General features: G+C 51.8%; 1 protein-coding gene across 8 annotated transcripts in view; it reads left to right on the top strand.

Moving 5' to 3' along the window:
• FCGBP (Fc fragment of IgG binding protein) overlaps positions 1–14683 on the top strand; it is a 141535-nt gene that overhangs the window by 109280 nt on the left and 17572 nt on the right. For 7 of the 8 annotated variants that reach the window (XM_029238836.1, XM_029238810.1, XM_029238795.1 and 4 more), the window contains 6 exons: positions 1741–2311; positions 4322–4926; positions 7415–7982; positions 11281–11873; positions 12783–13368; positions 13476–13675. In XM_029238836.1, coding sequence (XP_029094669.1) covers positions 1741–2311; positions 4322–4926; positions 7415–7982; positions 11281–11873; positions 12783–13368; positions 13476–13675 — 3123 coding nt within the window. The remainder of the gene's footprint in view (positions 1–1740; positions 2312–4321; positions 4927–7414; positions 7983–11280; positions 11874–12782; positions 13369–13475; positions 13676–14683) is intronic. The other variant, XM_029238851.1, reaches the window with a different exon arrangement.

The following is a 14683-nucleotide window of genomic DNA, read 5'->3' as shown; positions in this document are numbered from 1 at the left end:
GTCAGTGACCTGACAAAGGTTTAGAGTTCCTGGTAGGATCATGGTAGGATGTCCACAAGAGCTTCTTAGGAGAAAAGAGTTCATGAAATGGTCACTTCAGCATGGTCTCATTATTTTTTTAAGTATAAATATATTTAAAGGTAGGAAAAAACCTGGCATGATTCATAAATGTGAGTATTTTTTTAACATCTTTATTGGAGCGTAATTGCTTTACAATGTTGTGTTAGTTTCTGCTGTATAACAAAGTGAATCAGCTATACGTATACATATATCCCCATATCCCCTCCCTCTTGCGCCTCCCTCCCACCCTCCCCATCCCACCCCTCTAGGTGGTCACAAAGCACCGAGCTGATCTCCCTGTGCTATGCGGCTGCTTCCCACTAGCTATCTATTTTACATTTGGTAGTGTATATATGTCCATGCCGCTCTCTCACTTCGTCCCAGCTTACCCTTCCCCCTCCCCGTGTGTACAGCAGTATGGGTGATTTTCTCTTTTCTCAATTTTGCTCGTGCGTATTTTGTAAGTTTTCTGTGCTGAACAGGCACTACTTGTGTCATTTAAAAATGAAGATCACTGGACTTAGGGGAAAGACAGATTTGAACAGTGGTCCCTGGACTGAGAGCCTGTGAATGTGGGCTGTCTCGGTCACTGCCTGGCAAAGACTTGGACACACAGGAAGGCTCATGGAGGCGTTGCTGACTGAATGAACGATCTATCTTACCTTTGACCTTGCTCATGCTGTCCCCTCTGCCTGTTACTCCTTTTTTCATATCCCATCCTCTTGGCTAAGACAAGACTTTGTAAAGAAAGTATAAGAAAGACATGCTTAGGAAGAGGAAAATGGGCCCAGGGGACAGAGGGAACACACTCCTTATCTCCTGGCTGGACTCTCTCTCCACTCAGGACATTTGCAGAGGAACACCACTCCCCCTCCTGGTTTTCGTGGCTACCTCTCACTGGTCCTTTATGGCTCAGCTCAGCTGTCTCTTCTTCAGGAAGCCTTCCCTAACCTGAAAGTTTGGGTCTGGCTCTTTTTCTAGGCTCCTGCAGCCTCCTGTGCCTCCACTATCCCAGCCCTGATCACTCTGATCTGTCATTGTCTAGTGACAGGTCTGTGTCCCCTATTGGACTGGGAGCCCCATGACAGTAGGGTCTGGGGTTGTCTTTGTCATCAGTGTATCTCCAGGATCTCCCAGGCCAGGGCCAGGCACAGGGTCAGTGCCCAGTGGATGTTTATTTAATACAGCAGGGGCTTCATTCACTTCCTGAGCACCTGCTATTCTACCAGGTACAGTTCTAGGCACTGGAGATGAAGCAGCTGCCCTGTCTTCGTGGAGCTGACAGCATAGTCAAGTTAGAGAGGTGATAAACAGATATTTGCAGATGACATTTTAGAAGGTTAGACACTATAGGGAAAAAAATAGAGCAGGGAAGGGGAATAGGGAGTAGGGAGGAGTTGCCATATAAAATAAGGTGGTCTGGGATGGCCTCCCTGAGACGGTGACATTTGAGCAAAGTTTGTGTAAGAGGTGAGGGAGTGACCCAAGTGTATATCTAGGGAAAGAACATTTCAGGTCACGGGGAAGGCAGGAGCAAAGATCCTGAGGCTTGGTCAGTGGCACTAATAAGAGGAAGGAATCCTCACGCAGCTAGAGCAGGGGAAGCAAGTGGGAAGAGATGAGGGGCTGAAGGCCAGACCACATGGGGATCTGACCCTCCTCTCCTGACTCCCTCTGCAGATCGACAGCCAGCGCTCACGCCTGCCTGCCTCCCTGGCTGAGGGCCACCTGCGCGTGTACCAGAGTGGGACACGGGCCATGGTAGAGCTGGACTTCGGGCTGGTAGTCACCTATGACTGGGATGCCCAGCTGGCACTGAGCCTGCCCGTGCACTTCCAAGGCCAGGTGTGCGGTCTGTGTGGCAACTATAATGGTGACCCCACTGATGACTTCCTTACACCTGACTGGGAGCAGGCTTCTGATGCTGTGGAGTTTGCCAGTAGCTGGAAGCTGGATGACGAGGACTACCTATGTGAGGACGGCTGCCAGAACAACTGTCCCTCCTGCACCCCAGACCAGGCCCAGCACTATGAGGGCAGCCGTCTCTGCGGCATGCTGACCCAGCTCGATGGCCCCTTTGCCGTCTGCCGTGATGCTCTGGACCCCCAGCCCTTCCTGAAGGAATGTGTATATGACCTATGTGTGGCCAGTGGGGACCGGGCCAGTCTGTGCCGTGCCCTTAGCACCTACGCCCAGGCCTGTCTGGAGTTTGGCATCTCTGTTGGGAACTGGAGGTTGCCAGCCAGCTGCCGTGAGTGATACCCTGGTGGGGGCTGGGAGCACATGGTGGGAGGCAGGGGACCCCTTGCATCTGCTCAATATCTGAGCATTTACTGTGGTCCAGCCTGGAGCTGGACCATGCCAGGGACGGAGCAATGGCCAAGATGGCCAGGCTGTGCCCACAGTGAGCCTAAGGTTGGGGCAGACGTATCACACTAGACAGTGACAGTCCAGGGCTGGGACGGGGGAAGTTCAGAGGGGCTATGGGAGACCACAGAAGCTTCCTGACTCAGTCTGGGGAATCAAGTGGGATCTCCTAGAGAAAGGGATGCCCAATCTGAATCCTGTAGGAGGGATTGGAGCTAGATAGAAAAAAGGGGGGGCAGGAAGTGGGTTCCAAGCTGAGAGAAGGGCATGTGCAAAGACTTGGCATGAGATGTCCCAAAGCAGACATGAGAACATCTCTTCATTTATAACTCTTCCATGATTCCCCGATGTCTTCTGGATAAAGTCCCAGCTCCATAGCCAGGTATCCATCCACTGAATCATTCATTCACTCATGTATTCATTCATTCAACATGCATTCCCTGAGTCCCTATCTGGCCCCACCCCTGTGCTGACAATGGGCACAGTGGGGACCAAAACACCTGTCTCTGCCCTTGTGAGGCTCCCAGAGAAATGTTCAGGAGGCAGAAAGGCTAGCACAGGAAGGAGGAGGAGGCTTCCAGGCCCAGGCCCATGTCTTGGGACAGGAACTCCAGAGAGGGGTAAGTCTAGGGGAGACACTGAAGCCATTTGGGGATTGTCTGGGTCACTGCTGTGTCCTCACTGCCCAGTAAACACCACTCCCCACCACCGCCGAGTTCCCCAATGCCTGGTGCAAAAGAAGAACCAGTGCATTCACTTATCTACCCATTCATTTTCGAAGTATTTACTGGGCATCTCCTGTGGGCCGGGCCCCGTCCTTGGTGCTGGAGATTCAGCCATGTTTGAGACAGATCAGGTTCCCACTCTCACAGAATTTATAATCTTAGCAGGGGAGACAGAGAGTAAGCAGTAAACTGTGGAATAGCTTCAGAGAGCAAAAGAAACAGAGTTCATGGGATAAGAGCAAATGGGAGACTCATGAAGAGAGTGCTCAGGGAAGACCCTTGGGAGAAGCTGCCATTGGAACAGAGACCAGGATTAGGCAACAGTGTGAGCTCATAATGATGCTCTACATGGGGTGTCTCTACATAGATGAGCCTCCTGTGATATTGGGACTATTATTATCCCATTCTACTAATGGGGAAACTGAGGCACAGAGAAATTGGAGTTGTTTGCTCACAATCACACAGCTAAGAAGGGGAGAGCTGGGATTTGAACCCAGGCCATCTACATTCCAGTAACCTTCTCTTAACCACATGCCATGTGAGGAAAGGCTAATACAGGCACAGGGAAAAGCCAGTGCAAAGGCCCAGAGGAGGGAGTGTGAGGACCAGAGACGATGCCACTGTGGCTGGGGCGGAGTGAGCCAGAGGGAAAGTGAGAGGACATGAGGACAGGGAGGTGATGGGGGCAGATCGTGGATTATGGGAAGCCTCATGGAACAATAGGAGGACTCTGGCTTTTACCCTGAGCGAGACAGAGCCACAAGAGGCCTCTGAGCAGGAGACGGATGTCATCTAACTCAAGGGTTCACAGGATCCCTCTGGCTGCATGTGAGGAATAGAATGGGATGCAGGATGGGAGCAGGGGGGAGACCAGGCAGGAGGCTGCTGGGGTGAACAGGACAAGGGTGGGGACTGTGGTGAAAGGAAAAAGGGGCAGATTCTGGATAGATCTTGAATATGGAGCTCACAGGATTTACCGACATGTTGGTTGTCCAGTGAATAAAGGGGAAGGAATCAACTATGTCTCTGAGGTTTGGGGCCTTCGCACCCAGAAGGGTGGAAGTGTCATTAACTGAGATGGGGAGCTCTGAGGGAGGAGCTGGGTTGGGGAGGGAAGTCCTGGCACGTTCTGACTGTGCTGGCCTGACCCCGCTCCCGTGTCCCCGCAGCCCTGTCCTGCCCGGCCAACAGCCGCTACGAGCTCTGCGGCCCCGCCTGCCCGGCCTCCTGCAACCCCGCCGCGGTGCCGTCCAACTGCTCCGCGCGCCCGTGCGTCGAGGGCTGCGTGTGCCTCCCGGGCTTCGTGGCCAGCGGCGGCGCCTGCGTTGCCGCCTCGTCCTGCGGCTGCAACTTCGAGGGCCGCCCGCTCGCGCCCGGCCAGGAGGTGTGGGCCGATGAGTATTGCCGGCGGCGCTGCACCTGTGACGCCGCCACCCAGCAGGTGCGCTGCAGCGACACGCAGGGCTGCCCAGCTGGAGAGCGCTGCCGCGTCCAGAACGGTCTCCTGGGTTGTTACCCCGACCGCTTCGGGAGCTGCCAGGCGTCTGGGGACCCGCACTACGTGAGCTTCGACGGCCGGCGATTCGACTTCATGGGCACCTGCACGTACCTGCTGGCCGGCTCGTGCGGCCAGGCCGCGGGGCTGCCTGCCTTCCGGGTGCTGGTGGAAAACGAGCATCGGGGCAGCCAGACGGGGAGCTACACGCGCGCCGTGCGCGTGGAGGCTCGTGGCGTGAAGGTGGCCGTGCGCCGGGAGTACCCTGGGCGAGTGCTGGTGAGTGATGGGTGCCCAAGGCCGGGTGGAGGGGCAGGGAATTCCCCTTAAAGAGTAGGGGTCTGGCCACTGGGGGAGGGTGGGGGTCTGCTAGAAGACCTTGTGGCCAGTGATTAGGCTTGGGGCCCCCCAGCCAGGCGGTGCTGCCTCTCCCTGGCTGTGTGACTTTGTCTCTCAGTGCCTCAGTTTTGTCCTCTGACAAATGGGATAATAAGATGGTGCCTCGCCAATGCGAGCCGCTTCACAAGGTGGTTGTGGAGGTTTGGAGTTACTATTTGTAGGATGTTTAAACTGTTTTTTATTTATTTATTTTTGGCTGTGTTGGGTCTTCGTTTCTGTGCGAGGGCTTTCTCTAGTTGTGGCAAGCGGGGGCCACTCTTCATCGCAGTGCGCGGGCCTCTCACTATCGCTGCCTCTCTTGTTGCGGAGCACAGGCTCCAGACGCGCAGGCTCAGTAGTTGTGGCACACGGGCCTAGTTGCTCCGCGGCATGTGGGATCTTCCCAGACCAGGGCTCGAACCCATGCCCCCTGCATTAGCAGGCAGATTCTCAACCACTGCGCCACCAGGGAAGCCCTGTAGGATGTTTAGAAGAGACATTGGTGCCCAACAAGTGTTCAGTAAATGTTGACTCAATGTTTTATTGTTATGAACCCTCCAAAGTTAAAGATTGGTGCATTTTCTGGAGGAAAATTGATATTCAGAGAGTAAGGTGACATGTGAAAAGTCGGGAACAAAAGGTGTTGGGGGGGGTGTTAAAGGGGTGTGGGGGTACTTACAGATAGGCCCACAGGGTTCTGGACAGAGGGTTCTTACAGGGTCCACCACCCAGTAAATTTTATATATATATATATATATATAAAATTTACTTCTGTGTGTTAAATGCTTGACATACAGTAACTCATATGTTAATCTCTGTAACAACCCTGTGAAATAGGTAATCTTGTTAGAGGAGAAATCTGGGCACAGAGAAGTTAAGTCAACTATTCAAGGTCACACAGCTAATGAGTGGCAGAGCCAATATTTGAAGCCAAGCTGTCTGGCTCCAGAGTCCATACTCTTAACCTCAGCATTCTATTGCCTTTCCTGAAGAAAGAGATGGAACAGGCAGGGATGGAAGTGGATGGAAGACTGTTCCAGGCAGAAGGAACAGCAACTGAAAGGCTCTGAGGCAGGAACAAACATGAGGGGTAGAGGAACAGCATGGAGACCAGTGGGCCTGGAATGGAGAGAGGGAAGGGAGAGCGAGGTAGGAGATGATGTAGGGGATGGCTATGATAGAGGCTTTTGATTTAATCTGAAACCTGAAGGATGAGGAAGAGACCACCAGGTGAAGAGTAGTGGTTGCTAGGCAGAGGGAACAACAGGTGCAAAGGCTGAGGCTGGACTGAACTCGAAGAGTTCAGGAGAACAGCACGGGGCCAAGGAGGCTGCACCTGAAAGAGTGAGCCTGGGGAGATGGGATAGAGAGGTGGGTAGGGGATGAAGTCAGAAAACAGGGGACACACGCAGGGCCTACTGGGTAGAGGATTTGATTTTAAGCTGAGATGTGAAGGGTGATGGGGAGGCAGCCAGACAAAGAATAAAGATGTGGAAGAGGGTAGGTATGTTGCAAGCATAGGGTACATAGCGTATAGCAAGTGCAAAGGCCCTGAGGCTGGGCTGAGCTTGGTGAGTTCAGGAGAATATCAAAATGCCTGCATGGCTGGAGTTCCAAGGGTGGGGAAGGAGGCAGTCCTGAAGAATTAAATTGGAGAGCAGTGAGGCTCAGATCATGTACGGTCTTTTAGGCCATTGTAAGGGGTTTGGATCAAAGCTGATGCCTAGAATACGAAGTAGAGGTGGCCAACTAAAGAGTGATGAGAGGTATCCCGGGAAGAGGTCACAACAAGTGCAAAGGCCCAGAGGTGGGAGTGCACTTAATATGTTCTGGGAGACAGCAAGGAGACAGCAGGGAGCCTGAGTGAGTGATGTGGGAGGTGGTGCAGGCACAAAGGTGGACAAGAGCCAAGGTTAAGCAGGATGTTCTAGGGAAGGGGCTTAGATTTAAGCCAAGTCCTAAAGAATGAAGGGGAAGCAGCCAGGAGAAAAGTGGTAGGCGGTGTTCTTGACAAGGTGAAAAGACCCTAAGGTTAGACTAAACTGGGAGAGTTGGGGGAATCTCAAGAAAGCCAGGGTGGCTACAGCAGAATGAGTGAGGGGGAGAGTGGGAGGAGGTTAGGTCAGGGAGGTAATAGGGAGACAGATCCTGTAGGCTTTGAAGGCCGTGGGTTAGGGATTTGGATTTAAGCAAATACTTGAAGGATGAAGAGAGGTGGATGATTTGCCAGGCAGTGGGAACAGCAAGTGCAAAGGCCCTGAGGTGGATCAAGCATAATGTGCTCAAGGGGATAGCAAGGAGCCCAGAGTAGCCAGAGCTGAGTGAGTGAGGGGTGAGTCACAGAGCCTTGAATACCCTGACCTCTTGGTCCTCCCGCATCTCTACCCAGGTGGATGGCATCCTTCAGTACCTGCCCTTCCAGGTGGCAGATGGGCAGGTGCAGGTGTTCCGCCAGGGCCAAGATGCTGTCGTGCGCACAGACTTTGGCCTGACTGTCACCTATAACTGGAATGCCCATGTGACTGCCAAGGTGCCCAGCAGCTATGCGGGGGCCCTGTGCGGGCTCTGTGGGAACTTCAATGGGGACCCAGCTGACGACCTGGCTCTGAGGGGTGGAGGCCAAGCTGCCAACGCACTGGCCTTCGGGAAGAGCTGGCAGGAGGAAACAAGGCCAGGCTGTGGAGCAGCTGAGCCAGGCGACTGTCCCAAGCTGGACACCCTGGTGGCCCAGCAGCTGCAGAGCAAGAAGGAGTGTGGGATCCTTGCCGACCCCAGTGGGCCCTTCCGGGAGTGCCACCACACACTGGACCCACAGGGTGCTGTGAGAGACTGCGTCTACGACCGCTGCCTGCTGCCAGGCCAGTCTGGACCACTGTGTGACGCATTGGCCTCCTATGCTGCTGCATGCCAGGCCGCCGGGGCCACTGTGCACCCCTGGAGGAGTGAGCAACTCTGCTGTGAGTACCGAGAGTGACGACTGGGGGACTCAGCCTTATGTATATTCATTAATGTATAAATATCATTAAGTCATTGAATTCTTATAACAGCCCCATGAGGTACGGGCTATGGTTATACCCATTTAACAGATGAGGAACCAGAGGCTCAGAAAGTTTGTTACATGCCTGGGATCACGACAGCTAGGAAGTCACAGATGCAGTAAATATTTGTAAGATGGCTGAATACATCTGGTGGCCCCAGGTCTGATTCCCATTTGGCAGCTGTCATTCAGAGATGAGCTCCTAAGGATCCCTGCCTGCACATCTGGCAGTTGTCAGGCTGGTTGGTTTGGAGGATCTCAGTCAGGACTGCTTGTCTCTGCTCTGCTTGGTCTCATCTTCCAGCCGGCTAGCACAGGCTTCTTCACACAGTGGCCTCAAGGTTCCAAAGAGCAGCAAGGGCGGACAGCCCCCAGTGGGCAAGCACACTCCAGGCCTCTGCTTGACGTCACATTTGCTAATGTCCCATTGGCCAAAGTCAGTACCATGGCCAAACCCAGAGTAAGGGGTGGCCAGCGTCAGTCTGTCACAATCCCCATCATACATCTCTGCCACAAACATATGCATGAGTGAGCAACATTTAATAAGTTTTAGAAATGCCTGAGACCATAGACTCTAAGTGTTAAAAAAAAAAAGGATAGAGTGAGTTATCATTGCAAGTCTCGTTAGTACACAACTGATAAAAATATTAAACATGGGGCTTCCCTGGTGGCGCAGTGGTTGAGAGTCCGCCTGCCAATGTAGGGTACACGGGTTCATGCCCCGGTCCGGGAAGATCCCACGTGCCGCGGAGCGGCTGGGCCCGTGAGCCATGGCCGCTGGGCCTGCGCGTCCGGAGCCTGTGCTCCGCAACAGGAAAGGCCACAACAGTGAGAGGCCCACGTATCGCAAAATATATATATATATATATATAAAACATGTATTGGAAAGACATCTCTTAATGAGATGGATGGCTTTTTCCCCTGGTAGTTCATGTCTGTTGTTGGAAGGAGACAGGGTGTAGCATCAATTCTATTTTTCATTTTGTAGATATGATATTACTAAGTGGATGGAAGTGGCAGGAGTTCTGCTAGAGCAACGTCACTCCGTTCTTTGAACCCCTTTTGAGTTGCAGGGAAGTTAGTCACACTGAGAGATGCCATAAAACTTACTTTTTATGACTTCTAAACAGCTGATTCTATGAGGCCCTCCTTCTGTTTTGTCGGGAGCAGAGCTGGAACTGATTTGATACCAGTAATGATTTGTCATCCATTGTCTCCATGCTTATGGTAATATTTGAAATTGTCCCTTCGTGTCCCTGGAAGTTTTCACATCCCCACGGCAGCACACTGTGTTAAGATTCGGGATTGTTCTCTTCTGTAAAGTGGGAGAAGCACACTTGCAAAAGGGACAGTGGGAAAGCAGATGCAACTCCATCAGAGGCACATTCTCAGGCTGATCGTTTTTAGGAAGAACTCACATAATTAGAGCCAGGACTTGTGTGGCACACTTCCCACTGGGCAGGTTCTGTTCTAAGGGCTTAACAGCTCTCATTTCATCCTCACCACCACCCTGTGAGGTGGGATCATCAAGGAAATGGAACCGCAGAGATATTAAGTAACTTACCTGGGGTCACACAGCAGGGCAGCATGATTTGAGCCCAGGCCAGTTGACTCCTGAATTTGTACAGTTAATTGTTGCATTCTATGGCCTCTGTAGTAATTGAGAATCTCTTATTTCCTTAAAACTACTCTTGCCCTTGGACCCCTTGGAAGTTCTAGAAGACTGGGTTGTGAGGACTCAGACACCAGGCAGAGGGAGGCCTGGGGGGTGCCTGAACCCATGTGCCCAGCACCAGCTTCAGCTCTTGTGGGTATTTTGCTATTCTCATTCATCTATCTCCTCCACCACTGCCCCTTTCTTTTTTTTATTTTGTGGAAATATTTTAAAGCAAATTCTAGACATGAATTTTGCCACAAATACTTTAGTAGACATCTCCAGCAGATAGGACTTTTAAGCAACATGACCACAGTGCTGTTATTACCAACAACAAAAATAACACTAATTCTTTAACATCCTCTAAAACCCAACCTGGGTTCGAATTTCCCCAATTGTCTAAAAAATGTGTTTTTTTCACTTTAATTGAATGAGGATCCAGACCAAATCCACACTGCACTGGGTTGGTTTGTCTGTATTCATTTTTATCCTGTAATAGCCCCCTCCTTTTTTTCTCCATCATATTATTATGAAAATTTTCAAATATACAAAAAAGTTGAAAGAATTTTACAGTGAACACACATATACATACCATCTAGATTCTACAATCTGTGTTTTACTGTACTCGCTTTATCCCATGTCTATCCCTCTATCCACCCCTTCCTTTGTTCGTGGGAAAGCAGGTCATTTATTCTACAGAATTTCCTACTTTCTGGATTTGGCTAGCTGCTTCTTCACAGTGTATTTAATTTGTCCCTCTGTCCCCTGATTCTCTTGTAAACTGGCTATTAGATCTATAATGGTGCTGTCCAATAGAACTTTGGTGATGGTGGAAATGTTCTATACCTAAGCTGTCCCATCTGGTCACCACTAGTCAGGTGTGGCTATTGGGCACTTGAAATCGAGCTAGTGTGACCAAGGAACTAAATCTTCGATTTTACTTAGTTTTAATTAACTTACATTTAAATGGCCACATGTGGCTATCATATTGGATGGTGCAGATAGAGGCTTGATTGAGTTCAGTTTTAGGGGGTTTTTTTTGTTCTTTTTTTGTGAGGAAACCACCTGTTTTATAATCTGGGATGACTGGAGTTTGGAGAGAGAAACAGGGATTCTTTTTCATTTTTTTCTTTACCACCCTGGCCAAATATTTTAATTTACTATAGAATTACTACCACTACTACTACATTACTGCTTTAGAGTGAAGAAGCTAAAAATACTGCATTCACAAATACACTGCATAGATTACACACACACACACGCATTTGCATGGTTAAAATATGTACCACAGATCCACAACTTGTTACCAACTTGAATAAGGTCATTAAAGACATTACAGATAAACCCAGACCACCGTTAAATTGGAATAGTATCTTAATTATCAGGAGTAGATTAACTGTGATATGTTTGCCAGGCCCCACTGAACAGAGGGTCTCCTTGCCGCTGTACCACTTATACTTGTGAGTGTATGTGAGCATGTGTGTGTGCATGCGTGTGGGGGGGGAGGTCCACGGTGTCCCCAGGGAGCAGGGATTCTTGATCCTGATGGCCGCTCTCCCTGCAGCCCTGAGCTGCCCGCCCCACAGTCATTACGAGGCGTGTTACTACGGCTGCCCGCTGTCCTGCGGAGACCTCCCGGTGCCTGGGGGCTGTGGCTTCAACTGCAAAGAGGGCTGCGTGTGTGATGAGGGCTTCGTGCTCAACGGTGAGTCCTGCGTGCCGCTGCCCTCCTGTGGCTGCGTGTACCAGGGCACCTACCACCCGCCCGGCCAGACCTTCCACCCGGGGTCGGGGTGCAATTCCCTGTGCCACTGTGAGGAGGGTGGCCTGGTGTCCTGTGAGCCCTCCAGCTGTGGCCCACACGAGGCCTGCCAGCCGTCCGGTGGTGTTCTGGGCTGTGTGGCTGTGGGTTCTGCCACCTGCCAGGCATCGGGAGACCCCCATTACACCACCTTCGACGGCCGCCGCTTCGACTTCATGGGCACCTGTGTGTATGCGCTGGCTCGGACCTGCGGGACCCAGCCTGGCCTGGCCCAGTTTGCCATCCTGCAGGAGAACGTGGCCTGGGGCAATGGGAAAGTCAGTGTGACCAGGGTGGTCACTGTCCAGGTGGCCAACTTCACCCTGCGGCTGGAGCAGAAGCAGTGGAAGGTCACGGTGAGAGCAGGGCTGGAACGTGAAGGGAAGGGGCCTGGGGTAGAGGGTGATCTGTGGGTGGAGCATGTGTAGCACTCAGGCCAGGGGCAGGGGGCACAGAGCTCTGAGTAGATGTGGGAGGCATGGGGTCTGCAAAGAGAGGGGGTGCCAGTCAGAGCCTACAGTGGGGGACCAAGACCTTCTCCCATGTGGCTCAGTCTCCACCTCCCTGCCCCTTGATTATCCCCTCCGGACATCTACCCCTTCCACTCCATCTTCCCCTCCCTCCTGGTCCCTGCTTTCATAAGGGTGTTATTACATTGAGACCTGTATTCATTTCCTGAGCCTGCTGTAACAAATTACCACCAACTTAGTGGCTTAAAACAACAGAAATTTATTTTCTCACAGTTGTGGAGGACAGAAGTCCGAAATCAAAGTGTTGGCAAGAGATGCACCGCCTCCAAAGGCTCTGGGGGAGAATCCTCCCTTTCCTCTTGCAGCTTCTGGTGGTTCCAGGTGTTCTTGGCTTGTGGCCACATCACTCCAGTCCCTGTCTTCATTTTCACATGGCCTTTTCCCCTGTGTGTCCCTGTATCTTCTCCTCTTCTGGCTCTTTTAAGGACACTTGTCATTAGATATAGGGCCCACCCTAATCCAGGACGATCCCATCTCAAGATCTTCACCCTAATTACATCTGCAAAGACGCTTATTCCAAATAAGGTCATATTCTGAGGTTCTAGATGGACATATCTTTGGGGAACCACCATTCAACCCACTAGAAGACCCTATTATTAGGCCCATTTTACAAATATGGAAACTAAGACCCAGAGAGGTGAGGTCACACAGATCTTCAGTGTCAGGCAGGGGCTTGATCTAGGGTCTGACCTCTCAAAGTGTACCCTCTGAAGCACGGCATCTCCCACCTCCCAGGTGAATGGTGTGGACAAGAGGCTGCCCGTGGTGCTGGCCGAGGGCCGGGTCCGCGCCTCCCAGCATGGCTCAGACGTTGTGATCGAGACTGACTTTGGCCTGCGCGTGGCCTATGACCTCGCGTACAATGTGCGGGTCACCATCCCAGGCAACTACTACCAGCAGCTGTGTGGCCTGTGTGGGAACTACAACGGCGACCCCAAGGACGACTTCCAGAAGCCCGACGGCTCACAGGCAGGCAGCTCCAATGAGTTCGGCAGCTCCTGGCAGGAGGCAGTGCCAGGCTCTCCCTGCCTGCCCACCTGCAAGCCCGGCGAAAGCTGTGACACAGAGCTGGAGTGTAAACCTGAGCTGCAGGAGAAATACGAGCAGCAGCAGTTCTGTGGGCTTCTCACCAGCCCCACGGGGCCGCTGGCTGCCTGCCACAAGCTGGTGGACCCCCAGGGTCCCTTGAAAGATTGTGTCTTTGATCTCTGTGTGGGTGGCGGGAACGAGAGCATTCTTTGCAGCAACGTTCATGCCTATGTGAGTGCTTGCCAGGCAGCTGGAGGCCACGTCAAACCCTGGAGGACCGAATCTTTCTGTCGTGAGTGAGGGGCAGAGAGAGGAGGAGGTAGAGGCACAGAAGGGGCAGACCCTGGGCCCTGCAGCCTCTCACTCCCAGGGGCTCTGACCTGCACCCCCTCTTTGCAGCGATGCAGTGCCCCCCTAACAGCCACTACGAGCTCTGTGCAGACACCTGCTCCCTGGGCTGCTGGGCACTCAGTGCCCCCCCGCAGTGCCCGGATAGCTGTGCCGAGGGCTGCCAGTGTGACTCCGGCTTCCTCAACGACGGCCAAGCCTGCGTGCCCATCCAGAAATGCGGCTGCTACCACAACGGTGTCTACTACGAGGTAGGGACCTGGTCATCCTGGGCAGAGCTGGGGACTGCAAGCTGGACCCCCCTCCCACTGCCCACTAGCCCCCCGGCCTGTCCTCTTGGCCTCCTGAACGTCTCTCCCACCCACTCCTCTTCCCCTCGCCATGGCCCCACCGTGGTCCAAGTTTGTCCTCTCCCAGCTGTCTCACTTCCAGCCCTCACTTTTGCTCCCTCTCGTCTACCATCCCCAAGGTAGCAGGTAAGACCCTTCCAAATATGACCATAGGTTCTGCAACTTGAAACCATCCCCTGGCTCCCCAGGTCAAGTTTCGGCTTTGTATCCAGGTCTAGATTTCGCCTCTGTGATACCAGAGGCTAACTCCCTCTGCTTCCCTCTCCCACTCTCTGAGAGTTACTCCTTTTCCTTTGATTTGAGTGTGTGTTTATCTAAAGTTTGTCTCCCTCAAAGGTCTGAGAGCTCTGTGAGGGCAGGAACCCTCTCTGTTTGCCTCCTCATACGAATAATAATAGTACTACAGCAAACAGGTGTATGGTGCTTACTATGTGCCGGTTACTGCTTTAAGTGCTGTATGTACAATATATATGAATTTATTTATTTATATATAATATATATACTTTTTATATAATGTTATATATAAACTTTTTATTATAAAAATTTTCACACAGGCAGAAGCCAAGAGAAGAGTATAATAAATCTCCAGGTACCCATCACTCAGCCTCAAAAATAATCAACATTTTCCCAATCTTATTTCATCGCTACCCCCGTTTCCTCTCCATTCTGGGTATTTAAAGGAAACCCTTTTTCATTTCATCTGTACTTTATATGTATTATTAACTCAGTTATACTTTCATAAGTTGGTGCCATTATTACCTGAAACTTACAGATGAGGAAACTGAGGCATAATGAGGCTACGTAATTTGAGCAGAGTGGTGTAACTTGGAAATAGCAGAAACAGGCTTCAGACCCAGGCCATCTGCTCCAGGGCCTTTGCCCTTAATTCCTGTGTTTCTCCCATACAGC

This window comes from Monodon monoceros, unplaced genomic scaffold (assembly GCF_005190385.1).
Source record: "Monodon monoceros isolate NGI ecotype Baffin Bay Population unplaced genomic scaffold, NGI_Narwhal_1 Super_Scaffold_10, whole genome shotgun sequence".
Taxonomy (NCBI): Eukaryota; Metazoa; Chordata; class Mammalia; order Artiodactyla; family Monodontidae; genus Monodon; species Monodon monoceros.
Note: the sequence above shows the minus strand (reverse complement) of the source record. Positions and strands in the feature narration are given on the sequence as shown.